We start from the raw sequence: 26,426 nt of genomic DNA, 5'->3' as shown, positions 1-26,426 counted from the left end.
GCTGTTCCACACCACAACCTACCTGATGGGAATCTGACAACAACTATTTAGATAGGAACCTTGTTCCATCCTCTCCTCACATTACCAGTCCTGCCCGCACCAACTCAGTTACTTGTATAGACCAATCATTGCTTTCCCATGTGATCAGTGATCTCCTGAAATACTCTGTTGCTATGAACATTCTGTTGATTGTTCTTTCCCCACTCACTTTGAAACTGGGCAGATATTGGATGAGCAGGAAATGAAGATTCTTTACAAATTAACATTCTACCTGCTGCAGCTTTAATTTTGCATGGTAGATATGCTGTGCCAATCCTTGTAATATCTGAATCCTTGTAATATCTGTACTCTAAGTCCGAAAACCTTTATGTGAGCATTTAAAAAAAAAAAAAGTTCCATCACACTTGTTCTCTTGATTGTATTGCGCCCTTTAATCCGATACCATTAAACCACATAATTGCGTGGCTTAATTTTTGTGATTAATTTGCTTGGTTCATGTTCAGTATCTTTGTGTTTTGTTGTAGAGATGAAGACCGCTTACTTCACATCAGCGAACACAGAACCAGAACTACCAGTGTGACATCAGTGGGTACGGTCGGGAGCTGTTCTACCATCCCACCAGTGAGTTCCTGCAGTTTTATAGATTGTATCTTTGTGAATCTAGGATATGTATTTATTATGTTGTTGCTATTATTTTTTGGCCTCCCAACTTTTTTATCTGATCATCTAACCACAGGCAGTTCCAAATAATATAAAATGAAGAATTAAGTATTATCCGGGCCCATAAGTAAAATACTTTGCAGCAATAAAACATAACGCACTAGGTCATATCGTATTCATCCGTAGCCTATAGATTTATGTTTTTAATGAGAACCCTCCTACATTGTGCATATTCCTGAAATAATATCTAAACTGAGTGATTCCAGGAGTTGTCCATGTGACATAAATCATATTAATTGCAAAACAAAGTTTTTATGAGACTGTTCTGGCTCTGGAAGGAGAGGTTATTTTCATGTGCATTTCCCAGTTGTGCTTAGGTGGAGACTACTTTAGCCCACATGCAAGGTAAATTGTACACATGGCTTTATAGCTTTGTTATTACAATGCATTTCAGCTGTTGTTGCTTGTGTCTCTTGTATGTCTTCTCTTGTGTCTTTTGTATTACTTCTCTAAGTATCTAACTGTGCTTGCCACAGGTTAGAGTTCCTCTTGGTTGGTGGCGTGGACCCACCAACCGAGTGGGAATACCGGGCAGGTGTCGGGATTCCGTTTGTCACTAAAATGGCAGCTGTCGGGATTCTGGCATTAGTCTCCTGAACGCCGGGATCCTGACAGCCAGTATATTAACTGCTTCCCCAAAATACGTAGTGTGGGATTTGTAATTACGTCATTAGCTATAGCCACAATGGCCTCTACAGCACCCATATTTGATAATCTCAAAACAATGAGCAGTGTTTATAAATAAAAATAATAATTACTATAGAGTGAATTCAAATCTATAGTTTAGAATGGAAAAGGGCAACTGCAGCGTGAGGCCCTGATTTTTCCTCATTCGAGCTTGCTGTGTAAGGCTTTCAATCGCACATATAGGGGAATTCAATAAAGTGCCGGAAATTTAAGCGGGGGTTTTCCCGCAGGTACGGGGTGTTGCTGTTAAATTGCAGCAGAGAAAATGAGACGCAGTGATCTCTATAAAACAGTCTTTTTTTCATGCAACTCCCAGAGCAAGTCTGAATTTTCCTAAAATTGTTATTTTTAGGAAAAAATCACAAAGACTTGCTCTGGCACCCTTGCGGCACTAAGGACTAATTGAGCAATTGGAAGTTTCCAGTTCACTTAATTAGTCAGTAATTACTCACCTTCTGAAGCAGTGACTTCTCCAGCATCGGAATACGGACTCCTGCAGCAGTGCTGAGTGTAATGTAGTGTGTTAGTGTGTATCTGGCCCCCAATGTTTGTGTGACACCCCCCCACACACACACCCCCTGTGTGTGTGGGGGAAGACACCCCCTACCCCCCAGGAGGCAGCAGCTGGGAGAATGACATCTCCCAGCAGCCCCATCTTCTCAATAGCATTTTTAATGCAATCCTATTCTTTATTTTTCAAATCAATTCCGTTAGTAAGATGTTTTGAAATCAACACTTTATATTAACACGTGTTTTGTCTCTAGGAGGATCCAGGTCGTCCCTTTATAGTAGTTCTGAATAATTCATTACAACAGAGCTTGGCAGCAGCTGGAATACTCTGCTTAGGAACGGTTAGCTTTGCATTGCCACAGAGATACTCATGACTTTACATGTATTTTTCTAGACAAAGGCAGTGGAGTAATGAATGATTGGCAAATAAACTATACATTTTTCAATATAAATTAAATATAAAAAAATACATTTCCATTTAAAGGGAAAAGCACACTGTGTTGCATCCTCTCCACCCTCCTCACCTAGCCCCAGGTAGAAAGGAGGTACATGAGGTCTTTTGCCTCTTCTTTACAGTGGGTCGCTGGGGCATTGCAGTTCTCCAAGTGACTCCTACTGGAGCATTTGTTTACACAACGGGGTCGATTCAGTTTGTTCACTCCCACGGGTCCACGTCAGTGAGTTCAGCTATATGCTGCACTCACGGTAGCTCCAGACTTGTTGATTCTTGTTCGAAGGCCACATAGGGCTTTGTACAAAAAGCAGCGAGTCCTGGGCGAAATCGGACCATGAGAGGAGGTATTGTTGCCGTTTCCATGCTATTGCAATGGCAATTCACCCCCCTCGTGGCTATTTGGATTGCCCCTAAAGTGTCCCTGTGACTGGCACATGCAGCAAGCATCCAGTTCCAGTGCAATCGCTACCTCTCTTAATTTGTATTGTAACCTGCTACCTGTGGGGTGTAACTAAGGGGGTGGATGTTCTCTTAGGGACGGATGTGTCCTCATACATTTTGCCTCCATACGCCATACAGTGAGCTGACAATGTCCCCTTGCTAGCGATGGGCATTTTTTTTATTTTTTCCGAAAATGCAACAATGTTGTATGAGGGTACATGTGTAGTTCTGATCATTGTTACAGCAAGAGTGACGCTAAAAGCTGGATCAGTTTATAGTTTAAATGATATTCACTGTGTGGATGAGCACTGGTGAATATGACTTCAGTAAGTGCATTGGCATGTTACAGATTAGGAGGGGGCCTGGGGAGGAGAACTTACCTGCTCCATTAGCTAACTGAATGCCATGATAGCCTATATTTTACTAATAACATATTACCAAAACTGACCATAAGATGGAGCTAAGTGGTTTTGATAACTCCTTAAATATTTTTTTTTTTTTTAAATAGCATTCTTAGAGGTTTGAGATTGTTTTGGCTCTTGTGTAATCAGTAAGGTCAGATTGTTTTTCTGTACCAGAAAGTGATTGCACAGAACATTGAACTAACACCAAATGAGATAAATTACTGTAAATTATATAAACGTTTTATTTTCAGTAAGCTAATTTGATACAATTGAAGGGATATCTTCCTTGTATTCAGTCTGGCCTTGTAAATATGTATTTGCAGACAGCTGCTGCGACAGGAACTAAAACTCTTAATGAAACGTATCACTTTCATGTTTTAAAATACATAGTTAATGTGTTTGTCTTTATGTTCTTTTCTATTAGATCTTTCACTAGTCCATTTAGTTACAGTCAGTGCTGTTCTCCTCAGAGCTACTACTTATCCCATAGACTAATGACCTGTGGGTGCTTTGTGCCTCCCTGTGTTTGCCTTGGGACTCTAGGAGGGAAACGCTGTATATATAACCAGGGCCGGCAGCAGAAATCTTGGGGCCCGGTACACCAATACCTGTGGGGCCCCCACAACCCACCTTGACCCCCTCCCCCCCCTATATACTCACCAATATGGGCAGCACTCCTCAATAAACAATATCTTTAGTTAGACGCGGGTGCCCTCCATGCTGATCTCTGGATCAGAGAATCAACAAATATAACATCCATATACAACGGCACTCAGTGCAAAAAGAAGAGACAGACAGCAGGTCCAATCTATCAACGTTTCAATGCCAGGGTAGCATTTCTGTCAGTATTTTATATATATATATTATTTCTCTAACGTCCTAGTGGATGCTAGGGACTCCGTAAGGACCATGGGGAATAGACGGGCTCCGCAGGAGACAGGGCACTTTAAGAAAATTTGGATACTGGTGTGCTCTGGCTCCTCCCTCTATGTCCCTCCTCCAGACCTCAGTTTGAATCTGTGCCCGGACGAGCTGGGTGCTACTTAGTGAGCTCTCCTGAGCTTGCTAAAAAGAAAGTATTTTGTTAGGTTTTTTTATTTTCAGAGAGATCTGCTGGCAACAGACTCTCTGCTACGTGGGACTGAGGGGAGAGAAGCAGCCCTACTCTCTGAAGATAGGTCCTGCTTCTTAGGCTACTGGACACCATTAGCTCCAGAGGGATTGTACACAGGATCGCACCCTTGGTTGTCCGATCCCGGAGCCGCGCCGCCGTCCCCCTCACAGAGCCAGAAGACAGAAGCGGTGACAGAAGCTAGAAGACTTCGAAATCGGCGGCAGAAGACTCCAGTCTTCATATGAGGTACCGCACAGTACTGCAGCTGTGCTCCATTGCTCCCACACTAAACCCACACACTCCGGTCACTGTAGGGTGCAGGGCGCAGGGGAAGGGGCGCCCTGGGCAGCAATTAGAGACCTCTTGGCAAAAGTGGGCAATATATACAGTTGGGCACTGTATATATGCATGGGCCCCCGCCATATTTTTACACAGAAACGCGGGACAGAAGCCCTCCGCCATTTTCTCTCCACAGCTTCGCTGAGAGGAAGCTCCCCAGGCTCTCCCCTGCAGAATCACGGTAGAAGAGGGTAAAAAGAGAGGGGGGGGCACATAAATTTGGCGCAAAAACAGTATATACAGCAGCTACTGGGTTAACACTAAGTTACTGTGTGATTCCTGGGACATATGGCGCTGGGGTGTGTGCTGGCATACTCTCTCTGTCTCTCCAAAAGGCCTTGTGGGGGAACTGTGTTCAAATAGAGCATCCCCTGTGTGTGTGGTGTGTCGGTACGCTTGTGTCGGCATGTTTGACGAGGAAGGCTACGTGGAAACAGAGCGGGAACAAATGAATGTGGGGTCGCCGCCGACGGCGCCGACACCCGATTGGATGGATACGTGGAAGGTTTTAAATGATAATGTTACTTCCTTGCATAAAAGGTTGGATAAAGCTGAAGCCTTGGGACAGTCAGGGTCTCAACCCGTGCCTGATCCTATGTCGCAGGGGCCGTCAGGGTCTCAGAAGCGCCCACTATCCCAAATTGTTGACACAGATATCGACACGGATTCTGACTCCAGTGTCGATGGCGATGATGCAAAGTTGCAGCCTAAAATGGCTAAAGCCATCCGTTACATGATTATAGCAATGAAAGATGTGTTGCACATCACAGAGGAAACCCCAGTCCCTGACAAGAGGGTTTATATGTATGGGGAGAAAAGGCAAGAGGTGACCTTTTCCCCTTCACATGAGTTAAATGAGTTATGTGAAAAGGCTTGGGAATCTCCAGATAGGAAACTGCAGATTTCCAAACAGATGCTTATGGTGTATCCTTTCCCGCCAACGGACAGGTTACGCTGGGAATCCTCCCCTAGGGTAGACAAAGCTTTAACACGCTTATCCAAGAGGGTAGCCCTGCCGTCACAGGATACGGCCACCCCAAAAGATGCTGCAGATAGAAAGCTGGAGGGTATCCTGAAGTCCATTTATACACATTCAGGTACCTTACTAAGGCCAACGATTGCGTCGGCCTGGATGTGTAGCGCTGCAGCAGCATGGACAGATACCTTATCTGAGGAACTTGATACCTTGGACAAGGATACTATATTACTAACCCTGGGGCATATAAAAGACGCTGTCCTATATATGAGAGATGCGCAAAGAGACATTAGCCTACTGGGCTCTAGAATAAATGCAATGTCGATTTCTGCCAGAAGGGTCCTGTGGACTCGGCAATGGACAGGCGTTGCCGACTCTAAAAGGCACATGGAGGTTTTACCTTACAAGGGTGAGGAATTGTTTGGGGACGGTCTCTCGGACCTGGTCTCCACAGCTACGGCTGGAAAGTCAAATGTTTTGCCATATGTTCCCTCACAACCTAAGAAAGCACCGTATTACCAAATGCAGTCCTTTCGTTCACAAAAAGGCAAGAAAGTCCAAGGTGCGTCCTTTCTTGCCAGAGGCAGGGGTAGAGGGAAGAAGCTGCACAATACAGCTAGTTCCCAGGAACAGAAGTCCTCCCCGGCTTTCACGAAATCCACCGCATGACGCTGGGGCTCCACAGGCGGAGCTAGGCCCGGTGGGGGCGCATCTCCGAAATTTCAGCCACAAGTGGGTTCACTCCCAGGTGGATCCCTGGGCTATAGAGATTGTGTCTCAGGGATACAAGCTGGAATTCGAAGAGATGCCCCCTCACAGTTACCTCAAATCGGCCCTGCCAGCTTTCCCCTTAGAGAGGGAAATAGTGTTAGCTGCAATTCACAAATTGTATCTTCAGCAGGTGGTGGTAAAGGTTCCCCTCCTTCAACAGGGAAGGGGTTACTATTCGACCATGTTTGTGGTACCGAAACCGGACGGTTCGGTCAGGCCCATATTGAATTTAAAATACCTGAACATATACCTGAAAAGGTTCAAGTTCAAGATGGAATCGCTCAGGGCGGTCATCGCAAGCCTGGAGGAGGGGGATTTTATGGTGTCTCTGGACATAAAGGATGCTTACCTTCATGTCCCTATTTATCCACCTCATCAGGAGTACCTCAGATTTGTGGTACAGGATTGTCATTACCAATTCCAGACGTTGCCGCTTGGTCTCTCCACGGCACCGAGAATATTTACCAAGGTAATGGCGGAAATGATGGTGCTCCTGCGACGGCAAGGAGTCACAATTATCCCATACTTGGACGATCTCCTCATAAAGGCGAGGTCCAGGGAGCAGTTGCTGATCAGCGTGGCACGCTCTCGGGAAGTGTTACAACAGCACGGCTGGATTCTGAATATTCCAAAGTCGCAGTTGATTCCTACGACTCGTCTGCCCTTCCTGGGCATGATTCTGGACACAGGCCAGAAGAGGGTTTATCTCCCGATGGAGAAGGCTCAGGAACTCATGACACTGGTCAGAGACCTATTAAAACCAAAACAGGTGTCTGTGCATCACTGCACACGAGTCCTGGGAAAGATGGTGGCATCATACGAGGCCATTCCCTTCGGCAGGTTCCATGCGGGGACCTTTCAATGGGATCTGTTGGACAAGTGGTCCGGATCGCATCTACAAATGCATCGGCTGATCACCCTATCCCCCAGGGCCAGGGTGTCTCTCCTGTGGTGGCTGCAGTGCGCTCACCTTCTAGAGGGCCGCAGATTCGGCATTCAGGACTGGATCCTGGTGACCACGGACGCAAGCCTCCGAGGTTGGGGAGCAGTCACACAGGGAAGAAATTTCCAAGGTCTGTGGTCAAGTCATGAGACTTGCCTTCACATCAACATCCTGGAACTAAGGGCAATATACAACGCCCTACGTCAAGCGGAGACCCTGCTTCGCGACCGACCGGTGCTGATTCAGTCAGACAACATCACCGCAGTGGCTCATGTAAACCGCCAAGGCGGCACAAGGAGCAGGGTGGCGATGGCGGAAGCCACCAGAATTCTTCGTTTGGCGGAGAAACACGTAAGCGCACTATCAGCAGTGTTCATTCCGGGAGTGGACAACTGGGAAGCAGACTTCCTCAGCAGGCACGACCTCCACCCGGGAGAGTGGGGACTTCATCAAGAAGTCTTCACGCAGATTGCAAGTCGGTGGGAACTGCCACAAGTAGACATGATGGCATCCCGCCTCAACAAATAGCTACAGAGGTATTGCGCTAGGTCAAGAGACCCTCAGGCGATAGCTGTAGACGCACTAGTGACACCGTGGGTGTTCCAGTCGGTTTATGTATTTCCTCCTCTTCCTCTCATACCCAAGGTGTTGAGAATCATAAGAAGAAGAGGAGTGAGAACAATTCTCATGTTTCCGGATTGGCCAAGAAGGACTTGGTATCCAGAGCTGCAAGAAATGCTCACAGAGGACCCATGGCCTCTACCTCTAAGACAGGACTTGTTGCAACAAGGGCCCTGTCTGTTCCAAGACTTACCGCGGCTGCGTTTGACGGCATGGCGGTTGAACGCCGGATCTTAGCAGAAAAAGGCATTCCGGATGAGGTTATTCCTACGCTGATAAAGGCTAGGAAGGACGTGACGGCTAAACATTATCACCGTATTTGGCGAAAATATGTTGCTTGGTGTGAGGCAAGGAATGCCCCTACGGAGGAATTCCAGCTGGGCCGTTTCCTTCACTTCCTACAGTTGGGAGTGACTTTGGGCCTAAAATTGGGTTCCATTAAGGTCCAGATTTCGGCCCTATCCATTTTCTTTCAAAAGGAACTGGCTTCTCTTTCTGAAGTTCAGACATTTGTAAAGGGAGTGCTGCATATTCAGCCCCCTTTTGTTCCTCCAGTGGCGCCTTGGGATCTTAACGTGGTGCTGAGTTTCCTGAAGTCACACTGGTTTGAGCCACTTAAAACCGTGGAGTTAAAATTTCTCACGTGGAAGGTGGTCATGCTATTAGCCTTGGCTTCAGCTAGGAGTGTGTCAGAATTAGCGGCTTTGTCATATAAAAGCCCCTATCTGGTTTTCCATATGGACAGGGCGGAATTGCGGACACGTCCGCAATTTCTGCCAAAAGTGGTGTCATCTTTTCATATGAACCAACCTATTGTGGTGCCTGTGGCTACTCGTGACTTGGAGGATTCCGAGTTACTAGATGTGGTCAGGGCTTTAAAGGTTTATGTAGCCAGAACGGCTAGAGTCAGGAAAACTGAGTCACTGTTTATCCTGTATGCACCCAACAAGCTGGGTGCTCCTGCTTCAAAGCAAACTATTGCTCGCTGGATCTGTAACACGATTCAGCAGGCTCATTCTGCGGTTGGATTGCCGCTACCAAAATCAGTAAAAGCCCATTCCACTAGGAAGGTGGGCTCTTCTTGGGCGGCTGCCCGAAGGGTCTCGGCATTACAGCTTTGCCGAGCAGCTACTTGGTCGGGTTCAAACATTTTTGCAAAGTTCAACAAGTTTGATACCCTGGCTGAGGAGGACCTTGTGTTTGCTCATTCGGTGCTGCAGAGTCATCCGCACTCTCCCGCCCGTTTGGGAGCTTTGGTATAATCCCCATGGTCCTTACGGAGTCCCCAGCATCCACTAGGACGTTAGAGAAAATAAGATTTTACTTACCGGTAAATCTATTTCTCGTAGTCCGTAGTGGATGCTGGGCGCCCGTCCCAAGTGCGGACTTTTTCTGCAATGCTTGTATATAGTTATTGCTTACATAAGGGTTATGTTATAGTTGCATCAGGGTTGATCTGATGCTCTATTGTTGTTCATACTATTAACTGGGTAAGTTTATCACAAGTTATACGGTGTGATTGGTGTGGCTGATATGAGTCTTGCCCTGGATTCCAAAATCCTTTCCTTGTACTGTCAGCTCTTCCGGGCACAGTTTCTCTAACTGAGGTCTGGAGGAGGGACATAGAGGGAGGAGCCAGAGCACACCAGTATCCAAATTCTTTCTTAAAGTGCCCTGTCTCCTGCGGAGCCCGTCTTTTCCCCATGGTCCTTACGGAGTCCCCAGCATCCACTACGGACTACGAGAAATAGATTTACCGGTAAGTAAAATCTTATTTTCGGCAGCGGGGTACACTGGGTTCTACAAGGATAACATCAGGGTGTAGAGTAGGATCTTGATCCGAGGCACCAACAGGCTAAAGCTTTGACTGTTCCCAAGATGCTCAGCGCTGCCTCCTCTATAACCCCGCCTCCGTGCACAGGAGCTCAGTTTGTAAGTTGGTGCCTGCAGTGCAGGCAGTTAACAGACACGGAGCCCTGAAAAGAGCTTTTTAAAAGTGAAGATAGAAGACTTCAAGGGCTGCAGCATAGGCACTGTCCATGCTAGATATCATTCTGACATCTCCTGCTGCAGCTCCCTCACCTCCCCCAGCGGCGCTGTATACTCCCGTATCCCTGTTTGCCGGTTACTTACAGCGGAGGGCTCCGGTTCTCTACTTCAGACACACACACCAGCCGCAGCTCTCCGGGATCGCGTGGCCGCATTCAGGGAGGAGGTAAGAGGGTCCCCCAGTTAGGACCCGCTGGAAATCGCGATCCGGCGTGGCCTTTAGGAGGCGGGCCGTGCGCGCTGGTGTGGACACTGTGTCAGTACAGGGACCCCACTAGACCACCAGGGCAGGGGCACAGGTCCGGTTTTACTAAAAACCGTTTTCATATGGCCCACAGTACCCGGTGGTGAAGTCCAGCAAGGGGATAAGGCTTTGACCTGTAGCCCCTCTCCCAACCCCAGGACGCCATTTAGAGTAAATGTTCCCGCCCTGGAGCTGCATCACTCTCTCTCCCTGTCACCGTTTGGGCGCCATCTTCACATGCTGAGCTGATCCTGGGACTGTTTGGGCAAAGCTTCCTCTGTAAAGCCGCCTGCATTATCAGTGCTCTGCACTTACAGTACACTTAAATATTCTACATGTCTGTTGACAGTGTTAAGAAAAGGTGCATTGCTTCAGGGTTATGTAGTACAAGTACCCAGTGATATACTGTACATCCAGTCTTTACTGTGCATTGTTATATCTATTACTCTGTATAGCTTTACTTAGTATTGCTAGTCCAGTGCAGTCATATTGCTTGTCATAATTTCTGCATTGTACGTGTGACTGTGTGTGTGTGTGTGTGTGTGTGTGTGTGTGTGTGTGCGCGCATATAGCTGCTGCGTGATTTCTACTCTGTGTATCTCACTCAGATTGCTATACTTATATTCTATACCCTGAGGGGGGCTAACTGCGTCAGGGTCATTATTTGATATAGGTGTTTCACAGGATATACTTATTGTGTATTTCTCTGACGTCCTAAGTGGATGCTGGGACTCCGTAAGGACCATGGGGAATAGCGGCTCCGCAGGAGACTGGGCACAACTAAGAAAGCTTTAGGACTAACTGGTGTGCACTGGCTCCTCCCACTATGACCCTCCTCCAGACCTCAGTTAGAATCTTGTGCCCGGCTGAGCTGGATGCACACTAGGGGCTCTCCTGAGCTCCTAGAGAGAAAGTATATTTTAGGTTTTTTATTTTACAGTGAGATCTGCTGGCAACAGACTCACTGCAGCGAGGGACTAAGGGGAGAAGAAGCGAACCTACCTAACTGGTGGTAGCTTGGGCTTCTTAGGCTACTGGACACCATTAGCTCCAGAGGGATCGACCGCATGGAACCGGCCTTGATGTTCGGTCCCGGAGCCGCGCCGCCGGCCCCCTTACAGAGCCAGAAGCAAGAAGTGATCCGGAAAATCGGCGGCAGAAGACTCCTGTCTTCAACAAGGTAGCGCACAGCACTGCAGCTGTGCGCCATTGCTCCTCATGCACACCTCACATTGCGGTCACTGATGGGTGCAGGGCGCTGGGGGGGGGGGGGGCGCCCTGAGCAGCAATATAAACACCTTGCATGGCAAAATCATCACAATATATAGCCCCAGAGGCTATATATGTGATAAATTACCCCTGCCAGAATTCCGGAAAAAAGCGGGAGAAGTCCGCGAAAAAGGGGCGGAGCGATCTCCCTCAGCACACTGGCGCCATTTCTCCCTCACAGCTCCGCTGGAAGGAAGCTCCCTGGCTCTCCCCTGCAGTCTACACTACAGAAGGGTAAAAAAGAGAGGGGGGGCACTAAATTTAGGAGCAATATACATATATAGCAGCTATAAGGGGATATAATTTAGTTAATCCCTGTATTATATAGCGCTCTGGTGTGTGCTGGCATACTCTCTCTCTGTCTCCCCAAAGGGCTTTGTGGGGTCCTGTCTCCTGTCAGAGCATTCCCTGTGTGTGTGCGCGGTGTGTCGGTACGGCTGTGTCGACATGTTTGATGAGGAGGCTTATGTGGAGGCGGAGCAGATGCCTATAAATGTGTTGTCACCCCCTGCGGGGCAGACACCTGAGTGGATGGACTTGTGGAAGGAATTACGTGAAAGTGTCGACTCCTTACATAAAAAATTTGATGACATGCCAAATGCGGGACAGCCGGCTTCTCAGCTCGTGCCTGCCCAGACGTCTCAAAGGCCATCAGGGGCTCTAAAACGCCCGCTACCTCAGATGGCAGAGACAGATGTCGACACGGATACTGATACCAGTGTCGACGACGAAGAGACTAATGTAATGTCCAATAGGGCCACTCGTTACATGATTGAGGCAATGAAAAATGTTTTACACATTTCTGATGTGACCCCAGGTACCACAAAAAAGGGTATTATGTTTGGAGAGAAAAAACTACCAGTAGTTTTTCCCCCTTCTGAAGAATTAAATGAAGTGTGTGAAGTAGCGTGGGCTTGCCCAGATAAAAAATTGGTAATTTCTAAAAAGTTACTAATGGCGTACCCTTTCCCGCCAGAGGATAGGTCACGTTGGGAAACACCCCCTAGGGTGGATAAAGCGCTTACATGCTTATCAAAAAAGGTGGCACTACCGTCTCCGGATACGGCCGCCCTAAAGGAACCTGCTGATAGAAAGCAGGAGGCTCTCCTGAAGGCTATATATACACACACTGGTATTATACGGAGACCAGCTATTGCTTCAGCATGGATGTGCAGTGCTGCAGCTGCCTGGTCAGATTCCCTGTCAGAAAACATTGACACCCTAGACAGGGACACTATATTGCTAAACATAGAGCATATTAAAGACGCTGTCTTATACATGAGAGATGCACAGAGGGATATTTGCCGGCTGGCATCTAAAATAAGTGCACTGTCCATTTCTGCCAGGAGAGGGTTATGGACACGGCAGTGGACAGGTGATGCAGATTCTAAAAGGCACATGGAAGTTTTGCCTTATAAGGGTGAGGAGTTGTTCGGGGATGGTCTTTCAGACCTAGTGTCCACAGCAATGGCTGGGAAGTCAGCATTTTTACCACATGTCCCCTGACAATCAAAGAAAGCACCGTATTATCAGGTACAGTCCTTTCGTCCCCAAAAGAGCAGGCGGGGTAGAGGCGCGTCCTTTCTGCCCAGAGGCAGAGGTAGGGGAAAAAAGCTGCAGCATACAGCCAGTTCCCAGGAACAAAAGTCCTCCCCCACTTCTTCTTCTAAGTCCGCCGCATGACGCTGGGGCTCAACAGGCGGAGCCAGGTACGGTGGGGGCACGTCTCAAAAACTTCAGCAATCAGTGGGCTCGCTCACAAGTAGATCCTTCAAGTGGTATCTCAGGGGTACAGGCTGGAATTCGAGACATTTCCCCCCCGCCGTTTCCTCAAATCTGCCTTGCCAACAACTCCCTCAGGCAGGGAGGCTGTGATAGAGGCAATTCACAAGCTGTATTTCCAGCAGGTGATAGTCAGGGTGCCCCTACTTCAACAAGGACGGGGTTACTATTCCACAATGTTTGTGGTACCGAAACCGGACGGTTCGGTGAGACCCATTTTAAATTTGAAATCCTTGAACACATATATAAAAAAATTCAAGTTCAAGATGGAATCGCTCAGGGCAGTTATTGCAAGCCTGGAAGAGGGGGATTACATGGTATCACTGGACATCAAGGATGCTTACCTGCATGTCCCCATTTACCATCCTCAGCAGGAGTACCTCAGATTTGTGGTACAGGATTGTCATTACCAATTCCAGACGTTGCCGTTCGGCCTGTCCACGGCACCGAGGGTATTTACCAAGGTAATGGCCGAAATGATGACGATCTCCTGATAAAGGCGAGGTCCAGGGAGCAGTTGTTGGTCGGCGTAGCACTATCTCAGGAGGTGCTACACCAGCACGGTTGGATTCTAAATATTCCAAAGTCACAGCTGGTTCCTGCGACACGTCTACTGTTCCTGGGGATGATTCTGGACACAGTCCAGAAAAAAGTGTTTCTCCCAGAGGAGAAAGCCAAGGAGCTGTCATCTCTAGTCAGAGGCCTCCTGAAACCAAAACAGGTGTCGGTGCATCACTGCACGCGAGTCCTGGGAAAGATGGTAGCTTCCTACGAAGCAATTCCATTCGGCAGGTTCCATGCCAGAACTTTTCAGTGGGACCTGTTGGACAAGTGGTCCGGATCGCATCTTCAGATGCATCGGTTGATAACCCTGTCTCCAAGGACCAGGGTATCTCTGCTTTGGTGGCTGCAAAGTGCTCATCTTCAAGAGAGCCGCAGATTCGGCATACAGGACTGGGTCCTGGTGACCACGGATGCCAGCCTTCGAGGCTGGGGGGCAGTCACACAGGGAAGAAACTTCCAAGGACTTTGGTCAAGTCAGGAGACTTCCCTACACATAAATGTTCTGGAACTGAGGGCCATTTACAATTCCCTAAGTCAGGCAAAACCCCTGCTTCAAAACCAACCGGTTCTGATCCAGTCAGACAACATCACGGCAGTCGCCCATGTAAACTGACAGGGCGGCACAAGAAGCAGGACGGCGATGGCAGAAGCCACAAGGATTCTCCGATGGGCGGAAAGTCACGTGTTAGCACTGTCAGCAGTGTTCATTCCGGGAGTGGACAACTGGGAAGCAGACTTCCTCAGCAGACACGACCTCCACCCGGGAGAGTGGGGACTTCATCCAGAAGTCTTCCAACTGATTGTAAACCATTGGGAAAGGCCACAGGTGGACATGATGGCGTCCCGCCTAAACAAAAAGCTAGAAAAATATTGCGCCAGGTCAAGGGACCCTCAGGCGATAGCTGTGGATGCTCTAGTGACACCGTGGGTGTACCGGTCGGTTTATGTGTTCCCCCCTCTTCCTCTCATACCCAAGGTACTGAGGATAATAAGGATAAGAGGAGTAAGAACTATACTCATTGTTCCGGATTGGCCAAGAAGAGCTTGGTACCCGGAACTTCAAGAATTGATCTCAGAGGACCCATGGCCTCTGCCGCTCAGACCGGACCTGCTGCTGCAGGGGCCCTGTCTGTTCCAAGACTTACCGCGGCTGCGTTTGACGGCATGGCGGTTGAACACCGGATCCTAAAAGAAAAGGGTATTCCGGAGGAAGTCATTCCTACGCTCATTAAAGCTAGAAAAGATGTAACCGTACAACATTATCACCGCATATGGCGAAAATATGTTGCGTGGTGTGAGGCTAGGAAGGCCCCAACGGAGGAATTTCAGCTGGGTCGATTTCTGCACTTCCTACAGTCAGGGGTGACTATGGGCCTAAAACTGGGTTCCATTAAGGTCCAGATTTCGGCTCTGTCGATTTTCTTCCAAAAAGAACTGGCTTCACTGCCTGAAGTTCAGACATTTGTTAAGGGAGTGTGCATATTCAGCCTCCTTTTGTGCCTCCAGTGGCATTGTGGGACCTCAACGTGGTGTTGGGTTTCCTGAAGTCACATTGGTTTGAGCCACTTAAAACCGTGGATTTAAAATATCTCACGTGGAAAGTGGTCATGCTTTTGGCCTTTGGCTTCGGCTAGGCGAGTGTCAGAATTGGCGGCTTTGTCATGTAAAAGCCCCTATTTGATTTTCCTTATGGATAGGGCAGAATTGAGGACTCGTCCCCAGTTTCTCCCTAAGGTGGTATCAGCTTTTCACTTGAACCAACCTATTGTTGTGCCTGCGGCTACTAGGGACTTGGAGGACTCCAAGTTACTGGACGTAGTCAGGGCCTTGAAAATTTATGTTTCCAGGACGGCTGGAGTCAGGAAGACTGACTCGCTATTTATCCTGTATGCACCCAACAAACTGGGTGCTCCTGCTTCGAAGCAGACTATTGCTCGCTGGATTTGTAGCACAATTCAGCTTGCGCATTCTGCGGCTGGCCTGCCGCAGCCTAAATCTGTAAAAGCCCATTCCACGAGGAAAGTGGGCTCTTCTTGGGCGGCTGCCCGAGGGGTCTCGGCTTTACAACTTTGCCGAGCTGCTACTTGGTCAGGGGCAAACACGTTTGCAAAATTCTACAAATTTGATACCCTGGCTGAGGAGGACCTTGAGTTCTCTCATTCGGTGCTGCAGAGTCATCCGCACTCTCCCGCCCGTTTGGGAGCTTTGGTATAATCCCCATGGTCCTTACAGAGTCCCAGCATCCACTTAGGACGTCAGAGAACATAAGATTTTACTCACCGGTAAATCTATTTCTCGTAGTCCGTAGTGGATGCTGGGCGCCCGTCCCAAGTGCGGACTGTCTGCAATACTTGTATATAGTTATTGTTTAACTAAAGGGTTATTGTTGAGCCATCTGTTGAGAGGCTCTGTTATGTTCATACTGTTAACTGGGTATAGTATCACGAGTTATACGGTGTGATTGGTGTGGCTGGTATGAGTCTTACCCGGGATTCAAAATCCTTCCTTATTGTGTCAGCTCTTCCGGGCACAGTATCCTAACTGAGGTCTGGAGGAGGGTCATAGTGGGAGGAGCCAGTGCACACCAGTTAGTCCTAAAGCTTTCTTAGTTGTGCCCAGTCTCCTGCGGAGCCGCTATTCCCCATGGTCCTTACGGAGTCCCAGCATCCACTACGGACTACGAGAAATAGATTTACCGGTGAGTAAAATCTTATTTTTTCTCTGTGATTATCAGTCACTGTATGCTTCTTCAATCCTCTGTTTGTGATTTCACACTGTACAGGGGGTTCTTGGTAAGGTATTATACTGCTGATATTGTACTGTATTGCCCGTGATTTACGCTTTCAGATATGTCAGCTTCAAGGGGCGACGGTGCTGTGGCTGATCCCACAATGCGTGGTGGTGACGCTGCAGACACATTAGAGGAAAACATAGCAGCAAGAGGATTCAGGTTCTGGGGGTTCACTACTTCCCAGTAGGGCCATAGCAACGAGGGTCCATAATGACCCACCTTGGTCTACTTTCTCTACTCTACTAAATAAGCTGGTAACTAGATTTACGCCCCCTATGCGACCTCACGTGCCGGTACAGCCATATATTGTCCCTGCGGTTAATCTGCAATTGTACCACTCACTGAACAAACAAAAACCTAACTCTCACCCGCCTAAGACCAAGGGGTCCTCTAAGTGGGCCATTACTTCCTCACAATCCACCCATGTTCCAGACACTTCGTCTGATGCAGATGGCGTATATACTGACCCCTCAGACACTGATCCAGATGCTTCTGATGGGGAATCTGTTTCACAGGTGGATGTTCCTGACCTATTAGAGGCCATCAGGCTGATTCTTAAAATTGATGATGACCCAGAATTTCCTAGGTTTTTTTTTTCAGATTCTGTCTCTCACAGTTGAATTGTACCTATGATGTACAGACCTCTCTCATCTTTTTAAGTGGGTCAACTTGCACAATCTGTGGCTGTCCAAATACTTTTTTGCTCCAGTGTGTGTGTGTGTGTGTGTGTGTGTGTGTGTGTGTGTGTGTGTGTGTGTGTGTGTGTGTGTATACATTATATATATATATATATATATATATATATATATATATACATACATATAATATGACAGAGTTGGTGTAGTTGAGGGTTCCATCCAGGCACATAGAGAATGGAGTTGGACAGAGTAGGGCAGCGGGCGGCTGTTATGTGGAGCCCTGATTCGCACTGTCAGTGTGGTCTGTGTGTGCTGCTGGGCTGCCCGGCTCTTCAGAAGCAGAAGGGACAGTTATCTTCTGCAGTCGGCCTCAGCGCGCCGGGCCAGCCTGGCAGTCTGAAGTTCTAGTCCCATCCAGCCGCTTCTCTGATGTGGAGACCTGGATCTTCATCACCGTAGCAGAGACGGGACAAGGAGGACGCAGCAGGGATATCCGGACAGGTGACCTGGGCCTTGGGGCAGTGAAGGGTTACTGCAGCGGGGCCACGTGTATGAGGTACAGTAGCTACTCTGTTAGTAATAACTTGCAACTACATTGGACTATATAATTAAATACAATTAAATACATCCATGTAGCCGTCGCAGTGCCTCAGCTGCATGTTCACCCCAGAAGGGCCCCTCACAACATTGGCGCCAGGGACAGGTGTCCACTTTGACACCTCCTGTCGCCGTGCCTGTATATAACTGCACACCCAGTAGCAGAAAGTGTAAGTGAGCATATTTTTATTGTACTTTGCAGCATATAACAAGATCTTGGCTTTTGCGCTGCTATTAGCTGCCATTGGCTTTTGCGCTGCCATTACAGCATTTTCTATGGGGCTAAGATAAATGTGGGTTTCCCCCAAGTGATTGCATCGCAGATATTTCTGCATTTATAGCTGCTGCAGGGATTCTGTGCAGATACAGGAAGCTATTCTGAAATGTAAATGTCAACCATGTTAAAATGCTAATAAAAATTATTGTAAATTAACATACAGCCATGTTTATTAAAACACATCTCCAAGTAATAGTACTACTAACCTTAACTATAGCCTCTGTAATGAAAAGAGGAAAAGGAGCTCGGAATATATATTGGCTGAATTGCAAGGGAATCGCAATTATGCAAAGAAACAATTTAAAACCCAATTAAATTGATGTAAACTATTAATATAACCTGTCAGTGCACAAGGAAGGTACATTTCGTATTTGCTATTAGTTTTTTTGTTTTTTGTTTTTTTGCTGGTGTGTCAATGTTGATTTGATACATAGGGGGGTATCCAATTAGGCGAGATCTGTTTTCGGCAAATTGAAACTGTCGGATCACAACTAATGAAAGATGGAAAACAGCCTTGCGCTTATTTTTCCTTTTTAGCAGCAGGTAATTAACCTAAGCACATCCACAAGCTTACACAATTAGACTAGACAAGAAAATAATGCTAAAAACCAGTGCTGGGGAAAAAAGAGAATGTTCAGATAGAATTTAATCCAGTGGGAAATAGAATGTAATCACTCCCAAGTTGATGGCGTTCTCATCGCTCCCTTATAGATAGACACTTACATTACACTTCTAGAAGTGTAATCGCCCCCTTATAGATAGACACCTACATTACACTACATCAACTTTTTGACAAAGTGGAAGGATTCCCAGAAACGCGTTGAAGCCGTCACCTGCAAAGTCGGGGAATACCAGGAGGACAAAGGACCATTTTCACCATCCACATTGAGGACTCCACGACTGCAGCGTGGTCTCGTGCAGGTCCTATACACAGAGACTCGTATCCGGTATCCGGCTTTTGCCTTATTTTTAAACAGAAAGTTTTTGTATCTGCTGTGTATTCTTCACATGTTGTGGAGGTGCAATCCATATATTTTTTATCCTTAAAATATTTTTTACTCACCTGGCGGACTTGTTTACTTCATATGATCCTGGCGGATGACCCATAAAGAAACCTTAATGCGCATGTGGGTCAGAACATACATGTAAGTGTATTTTTTTTAGAGTCTGGTCAGGTGTGTGGGATTGATCTGAAGCTATCGTTTCCATTACAAAGATACCTTTATGTGCACTCGAGATAGAAGTGTAATGTAAGTGTCTATCTACAAGGGAGCGATGAGAACGCCATCAAGTTGGGAGTGATTACTTTCTATTTCCCACTGGATTAAATTATCTCTGAACATTCTCTTTTTTTTTCCCCAGCGCTGGTTTTTAGCATTATTTTCTTGTCTAGTGAAACTGTCGGATATCCCGATTTTTGACTGGTGGTCATTATCGCGGTATCCAATTAGTGTCGGTTTTGATCGTCCAAAAACGGACCCGCAATCACATAAAAAAAACATGGGATCGTGGATAAGTCCCCGATCCCATGTGTTATCGCTGCTCCAGGAGGCCACTTATCGCAGATTATGCTTCAGGTACCTGAGGCACCCGAAACGTAATCCTCCAGTAAGTGCCGGCCTCTGACGGGAGAATCGTGCCTCTTCGTGGGTAATAGGAAAGCCCCCGGCGATGCAGTTATCCGCGGTCATTGACTGGAGATAATTGGATACCCCCCCTAATAACATGTATTGCTAAAGCTGGGCATATACTGAGATAACTCACAATGTATGGCCGCACAATGGTGGTCATTCCGAGTTGTTCGCTCTGTAATTTTCTTCGCATCGCAGCTATTTTCCGCTAACTGCGCATGCGCAATGTTCGCACTGCGACTGCGCCAAGTAAATTTGCTATGCAGTTAGGTATTTTACTCACGACATTACGAGGTTTTTTCTTCGTTCTGGTGATCGTAATGTGATTGACAGGAAGTGGGTGTTTCTGGGCGGAAACAGGCCGTTTTATGGGAGTGTTTGAAAAAACGCTACCGTTTCTGGGAAAAACGCGGGAGTGGCTGGAGAAACGGAGGAATGTCTGGGCGAACGCTGGGTGTGTTTGTGACGTCAAACCAGGAACGACAAGCACTGAACTGATCGCACTGGAAGAGTAAGTCTCGAGCTACTCAGAAACTGCTCAGAGAAGTCTTTTCGCAATATTGCGAATCTTTCGTTCGCAATTTTGATAAGCTAAGATTCACTCCCAGTAGGCGGCGGCTTAGCGTGTACAAAGCTGCTAAAAGCAGCTTGCGAGCGAACAACTCGGAATGAGGGCCAATATACGGGTTTTTCGGATGGGGAGGCGACATTTCCCCATTCCTCTGCTGTGAACGAACAGGGGAAATGTCTATTAGTCGGCCATGTTGGCAGTGCATACACTACTGGATGTGGCAAACTTGTAACTTTGAAATAACACATCAGACGGATCTCTGACAGACCAATATATTGTATCGGTCGCGGGCATACACTGTACAACTATCTGGACGATCCACCAGTATGTGGTGTATCATCCAGATAACTGTACGGTGAATGCCTAGCATTATCCATACAGTTGCAAACTTTATAGTCCACCAAAGACTGCTCATCACCTGGTTCTTTTGTTGATAGGATGAATGAACCCTAGAAATTGTGAATTTGTTGTACCTGTGTATCTTGTGCTTTGTATTTTTCTATTCACCCGTACCTACTGTGGCACACTCAAGATGGCTGCCTTCTTTGTGATGTATCTTTCCTACTAATGTAGGCGGCGGGGGGAGGAGTGTTTCCGTGCTGCATTCGGCAGCACGACCCTCAGTGGCGATATCGCCCTTCATCCACGCATGCACGTCCGACGGGCAATGTGGAGTGAGAGTGCGCATTGTCAGCGACAGTGCATGCACACTAGATGATATCGTGAACGATGTGTCTGAATCGGGCACATCGTCCACTATATCGTCTAGTGCGGTGGTTCTCAACCGCGTTCCTCAAGTACCCCCAACAGTTCATGTTTTCCTGGTCTCCACAGGATTGCAAGTGAAATAATTTGCTCCACCTGTGGGTCTTTTAAAATGTGTCAGTGAGTAATGAATACACCTGTTCAACTGCTAGGTGACCTCGAAAACATGAACTGTTGTGGGTACTTGAGGACCGAGGTTGAGAACCAACGCACTAGACGATAGTGGACGAGGTTGAAAACCACTGGTCTAGTGTGTACCCAGCATTAGTCTTGCACTGGATAATAACCATTCATGTGATATAAATCGGTCACAGTTAAACCTAATACATAGTATACAAAATTGCCTACATAAAGGGGACAAGTTATATCTTTATAATACTAGAATACCAAAATGTGTAAAAATAGACATGTAAATATAAATATATAAATAAATAAATAAATATATATATATATATATATATATATATATATATATATAAAAATTTTGAGCGATAGAGTAGAACCTGCAGTGTAGCGGGTGCCCATGCCAGGGCTGCAGGCGTAAATGCATTGATCAATACATGAACTAAAACTCCACTGTTTATTATAGTTAATTAATATAGTGAGTGTAGAGCCCCTGTGATTTCTATTTGAATAGTGTGTGTGTGTGTATGTATATATTATATATATATATATATATATATATCTACAATTCTGTCAGTATACAATCATCTATTTATGAAGTGTGTGTCTAGCGTTAGTATGTATTGTCTTCACATTGTAGTGTACGTGATTCTGTGTGTGTAAATTGTTTTATCTTGGATATAGGGTACACATGTAGACGTCTATAGGTACTGTAGGATGAGAGGCCTTAAGCAATGTATACTGTATGTACCATGTAGGTCTGCGTCCTCTCATTCCTCTCTTTATTATATTTTGATCCTCGATCAGTTTAAAAAAAATAAAAACATTCTGCGACCAGTATATAAAAATCTGTGTGTGTGGCCGCCACGGTTTTTTTCTTCCAGCATAAGAATACTGTAGTTGCCAGGATGCTCCTGCATCTGGCCTGCATGATGGAAGGCATTATAATGTGTGTTCCATTGGGAATTCATAACCCGCTATGTTCTCAGAACATTATCAAGTGTAGGAGGTGAGACAATGTTCCAGATCTCACTGTTTACTGCTCCACACAAATCATTCCCAGTTTGCCAAGCAACAAGAGCAAAAGTATTTATTGAAAAATAGAGTAAACTACAGACAGTCAATGTACAATTGAGTTTTGGACTAACTGATAAAAACAAAGCCGCATATGAGCATGTTTACACTAACTAACTAATTCTAATCTAAATGCGATTAGTAGTATTAAGTACTGTATCTTCAATTTCAGGGTTCATGTTTAACATGTGAAATAAGAAACAAATACATATTCGAGATGAGATATTTTGTACTGTAGACCGGTTTGCTGTAGACTATTGAGAACAGTTAGCTCATGTACAGTATATGTTGTTGCATAGAGCCATATTTTATTTATCTAAATAGTAAGTTTTTGCCCTATCTATCAGAACGGAGTGTGTCTAGTGTCAGTGAGAGGCCATCCTATGAGAACGGCACAGTATCCTCTTCCAGCATCAACAATACTAGACAGTGCAAGTGCAAATAGTGCTGGGAAAATGTGTTAGTCACTTTTCCTTCTATTGCAGACCAATACTGTACAGCGGTGCTTGGATTCAGCTCCAGTTGTTGTTGGACAGAAGACCTGGTGCAGCACTGTTTGGGATTATTTCTCCTGAATGGCCTGATCCCTGGCATTGGACCCCCACAGTTATGCCAGTTGGGGGTCAGAGAGTGTTGATTAAAATGTACTATTTGGCTGAAAATGTCCTTCTTAGCAACTTTTTCTTGACAAATCCAATAAGATGTGGAAACATTTCTTTAACCAGTAAATTACATCATCGCAGAAAAGTAATAAAGTACGGAGTCGAATGTAATTTTGCTGAAATGAAATACAGATTATTTGTCAATACAGTGGCTCCTGCTGCAATTTCCTTTGTGTTTGACCACTCTGCTGCTTTTTCTCCTTTGTCTGTAAGGAATTGGTGAAACAGAAGATTAAGAAGCAGCTGACGAAACAGCAGAAAGCTTCTATCAGAAGACGACTGCAAAAGGGAGAAGCTAATGTGTGCACCAAGCAGCGCAGAGAAAACATGTTCAACATCAAGTGCAGTGTGGATGCGGCCAGCTTCTGGGGATAGGGACCGCCATTTACCTTCTCAAAGCTATGCAATTGCTCTGCTATGGAATATTGTTTTATTAACCCTTCGAAGTAAAATCTCCATTCATTTTTCTTGTGCATATTTTTTTTCCATATATAGTCATTTTAATAGCACTTTTAGGGGGACATGTACTAAGCAGTGATAAAAGTGGAGAAGTGATTTTCGGAAATACGGTCAAAATGGGAAGTCCCACAGCGTGACTTTTGGAAGTACCTACAACTTAGACACTTTTTACACTCTGAGCGCAGATATCTCCGGGCCTCACGTGAGCTAACACAGTTCGAGAGGATGTGCGTCGCCACATGCCCCCCTCAACACACCATCTCCTCACTTTATAGACTACTACAGACCCCAGACGCCCATGCCCTTTAAAATGGCCTGGGAAAGAGATCTCGGGATCTCCCTGACAGATAAAGACTGGCAGATGATATTCCTCAAATCCCACAAAAGCTCAGTCTGCATACAAGTTAGGGAAACCCAATATAAGCTTTTAATGAGATGGTATAGGCATCCCTCTCTCCTCCACTTCATGTGTCTTTGGAGTGACGGACATATGTTGGAGATGTCTCAGCGCCATAGGTTCCCTAATGCATATCTGGTGGAACTGTTCCCTACTAAAACCATTCTGGAAGGATGTTATATCCACCTCTCAAGACATACTTCACACTCCCGTTCCCACGGACCCAGCCTTCTGGCTACTTTCCCACTCCTCAATCTCACTAGCTCAGCACAACACATCGCTACTTCGACACCTGTCTAATGCAGCGAGGGCAGTCATCCCCACACTATGGAGATCTCAACTCCCACCCACTAGGAAACTATGGTTTAACAGAATTAGTTACTATATGAATATGGAAAACATCTTCCTGGTCTCCAGAGATAAACTCTCGGAGTTCATGATTATATGGATGCCCTGGATAGAGTATATGTCCTCCAAAGACTATAAGGAATATGTTTATACCGCCAAATGACTTCAACACATAGTCTAACGAATAGATAGACTGAAGTACACCTCCTCCCCAATTCGATAACTTCCCCCCAGTTTGGTCACACCATGTTTTCGCTCTACCATCCCTTTAATTTCTTACCTCTCTCTTTTCTACAGCTTCTCTACAATGCCATCTAAGATTGCAAATACATTATAGTATGGATAGATGGCGAAAGGATATCAGATGGAATTCACAGAAACACCTACTAACACTAGGGCCTTTACTAATCCCCAGCGACGGGGATGATACGCTACACTACCCTTTAAGGCTATGTTGTATTAGACCTTCATTTGTGTCCTGATGTTTTTCTTCTTCTTATGTTGAAATGTGAAGCAATCCTTATACTGTTATACTGACCTAAATAAAAACAGATTATACAAAAAAAAAAAGTGGAGAAGTGAGCCAGTGGAGAAGTTGCCCATGGCAACCAATCAGCATTGACGTAACATTTCTAATTTGCATACTCTACAATTGTACAGAGCAGCTGATTGGTTGCCATGTTAAATTTCTCCACTGGCTCACTTCTCCACTTTTATCACTGCTTAGTACATGCACCCCTTAGTGCAATAAAATCAGGGTTGGAAAGATCTAATCCAATGAAAGTACAAATGATTTTCAAGTGAAGTCTGACTTCATACTTATGGGTGTATACATGAATTGTGGATGCCTGTGCAATCAGCGGATGTATATAAATGTACAGCCTAGACTGGAGCAATCGGAGATAGGCTTCCATGGAGGAACTCCACGTCCGAGCATCATATACAAGCCTCTGAGTAAGCCGGTTTCTGGGTCAGCTCCTAAATCCAGCACCATCAGTTCCCCTAAACGTCTGTCTGAATGTGTAGATTTGGTAATTTTCAATAGTTCTTCCATGGGAAAAGATGAGCATGAGGACTGTTCACAACACACCAACCCTAATTTGGAACTAAGAGCCGAATAGGACTTCAGGTGAGCTAAGATACAAGCCTCATGATATACGGTCAGATCCGGCAAGTTGAGGCCTCCGCTAGCTTTAGGGAGAACAATCCTAGAACGAGCCAACTTAGGTGGACCAAAGGCCCATATATATTTGATTAAAACAGCAGTACAGGCCGCTAAATCTTTTTTAGGAATAATATATGGGAACGTGCGAAAAAGGTACATAAGTTTGGGTAATAAGGTCATTTTAAAGGCTGCCATGCGGCTTAACCAGGAAATTTCATATGCAACCAAGAATTCGAAAGGGAAGTAAGAGAATAGGTAAGGGGTGGCAAGTTCACCTCGAAAACCTTCGATGTGTCAGCCGGGATATTAACACCTAGATATCTGATAGAGTCTGATTACCAATTATAAAGGTAGGTAGTGCACAGGAAAGCAAGAGAGTCAGGGAAAACAATAGGAAGGGCATCAGTTTTTGTTGCGTTCAATTTGTAATAAGAGGCTACACTGTATTGATCTAAAATTAAATGAAGATGGGGTAGGGTCCGTGACGGATCGGAAACAAACAGGAGGACGTCATCAGCAAACAAACAAAATTTATGCGAAGACGTACCCACAGTCACTCCAGGGAAAGTATTATCGCCACAAACTATGGATACCAAGGGTTCAGTTGCTAAAACAGACAATAGTGGGGAGAGAGGGCAGCCCTGTCTAGTACCGTTGGTAATGGGAAAAGTAGTAGATAGAAAACCGTTGCTAAACACCCGGGCCGAGAGGGAACTGTATAGAGCAGGGACAGTATTTGATCTCTAAAACCAAATTTCATCAACACTTCATGCATATAGGCCCAATGCAGGTGATTGAATGCCTTCTCCGTGTCCAGGGACAACAGAAGAAGGCATCGGTCCTTAGGAGGAGAATCAATTAGATTAAACACCCTGCGTGTATTGTCCGATGCCTGTCTTCTAGGGACAAATCCCACTTGGTCTGGGTGTATCAGCAGGGGTAATAAAAAATGAATACGGGTGGCTATTAATTTAGCGTGTAGTTTTACATCCCCATTCAGTAACGTTGTTGGGCGATAGTTATGACAATATGCTGGATCC

The 26,426-nt window shown here is 46.0% G+C and overlaps 1 protein-coding gene across 1 annotated transcript in view; it reads left to right on the top strand.

The window, feature by feature from the left end:
• The window catches only part of RIOK2 (RIO kinase 2), a 143,819-nt gene extending 120,335 nt beyond the window's left edge, over positions 1–23,484 (top strand). Inside the window, exons 9-10 of the mRNA XM_063964061.1 lie at positions 525–621; positions 23,231–23,484. Coding sequence (XP_063820131.1) covers positions 525–621; positions 23,231–23,392 — 259 coding nt within the window. The 3' untranslated portion in view covers positions 23,393–23,484. The remainder of the gene's footprint in view (positions 1–524; positions 622–23,230) is intronic.
• The last annotated feature ends 2,942 nt before the right edge of the window (positions 23,485–26,426 follow it).

This window comes from Pseudophryne corroboree, chromosome 1 (assembly GCF_028390025.1).
Source record: "Pseudophryne corroboree isolate aPseCor3 chromosome 1, aPseCor3.hap2, whole genome shotgun sequence".
In the NCBI taxonomy this organism is placed as follows: Eukaryota; Metazoa; Chordata; class Amphibia; order Anura; family Myobatrachidae; genus Pseudophryne; species Pseudophryne corroboree.
Note: the sequence above shows the minus strand (reverse complement) of the source record. Positions and strands in the feature narration are given on the sequence as shown.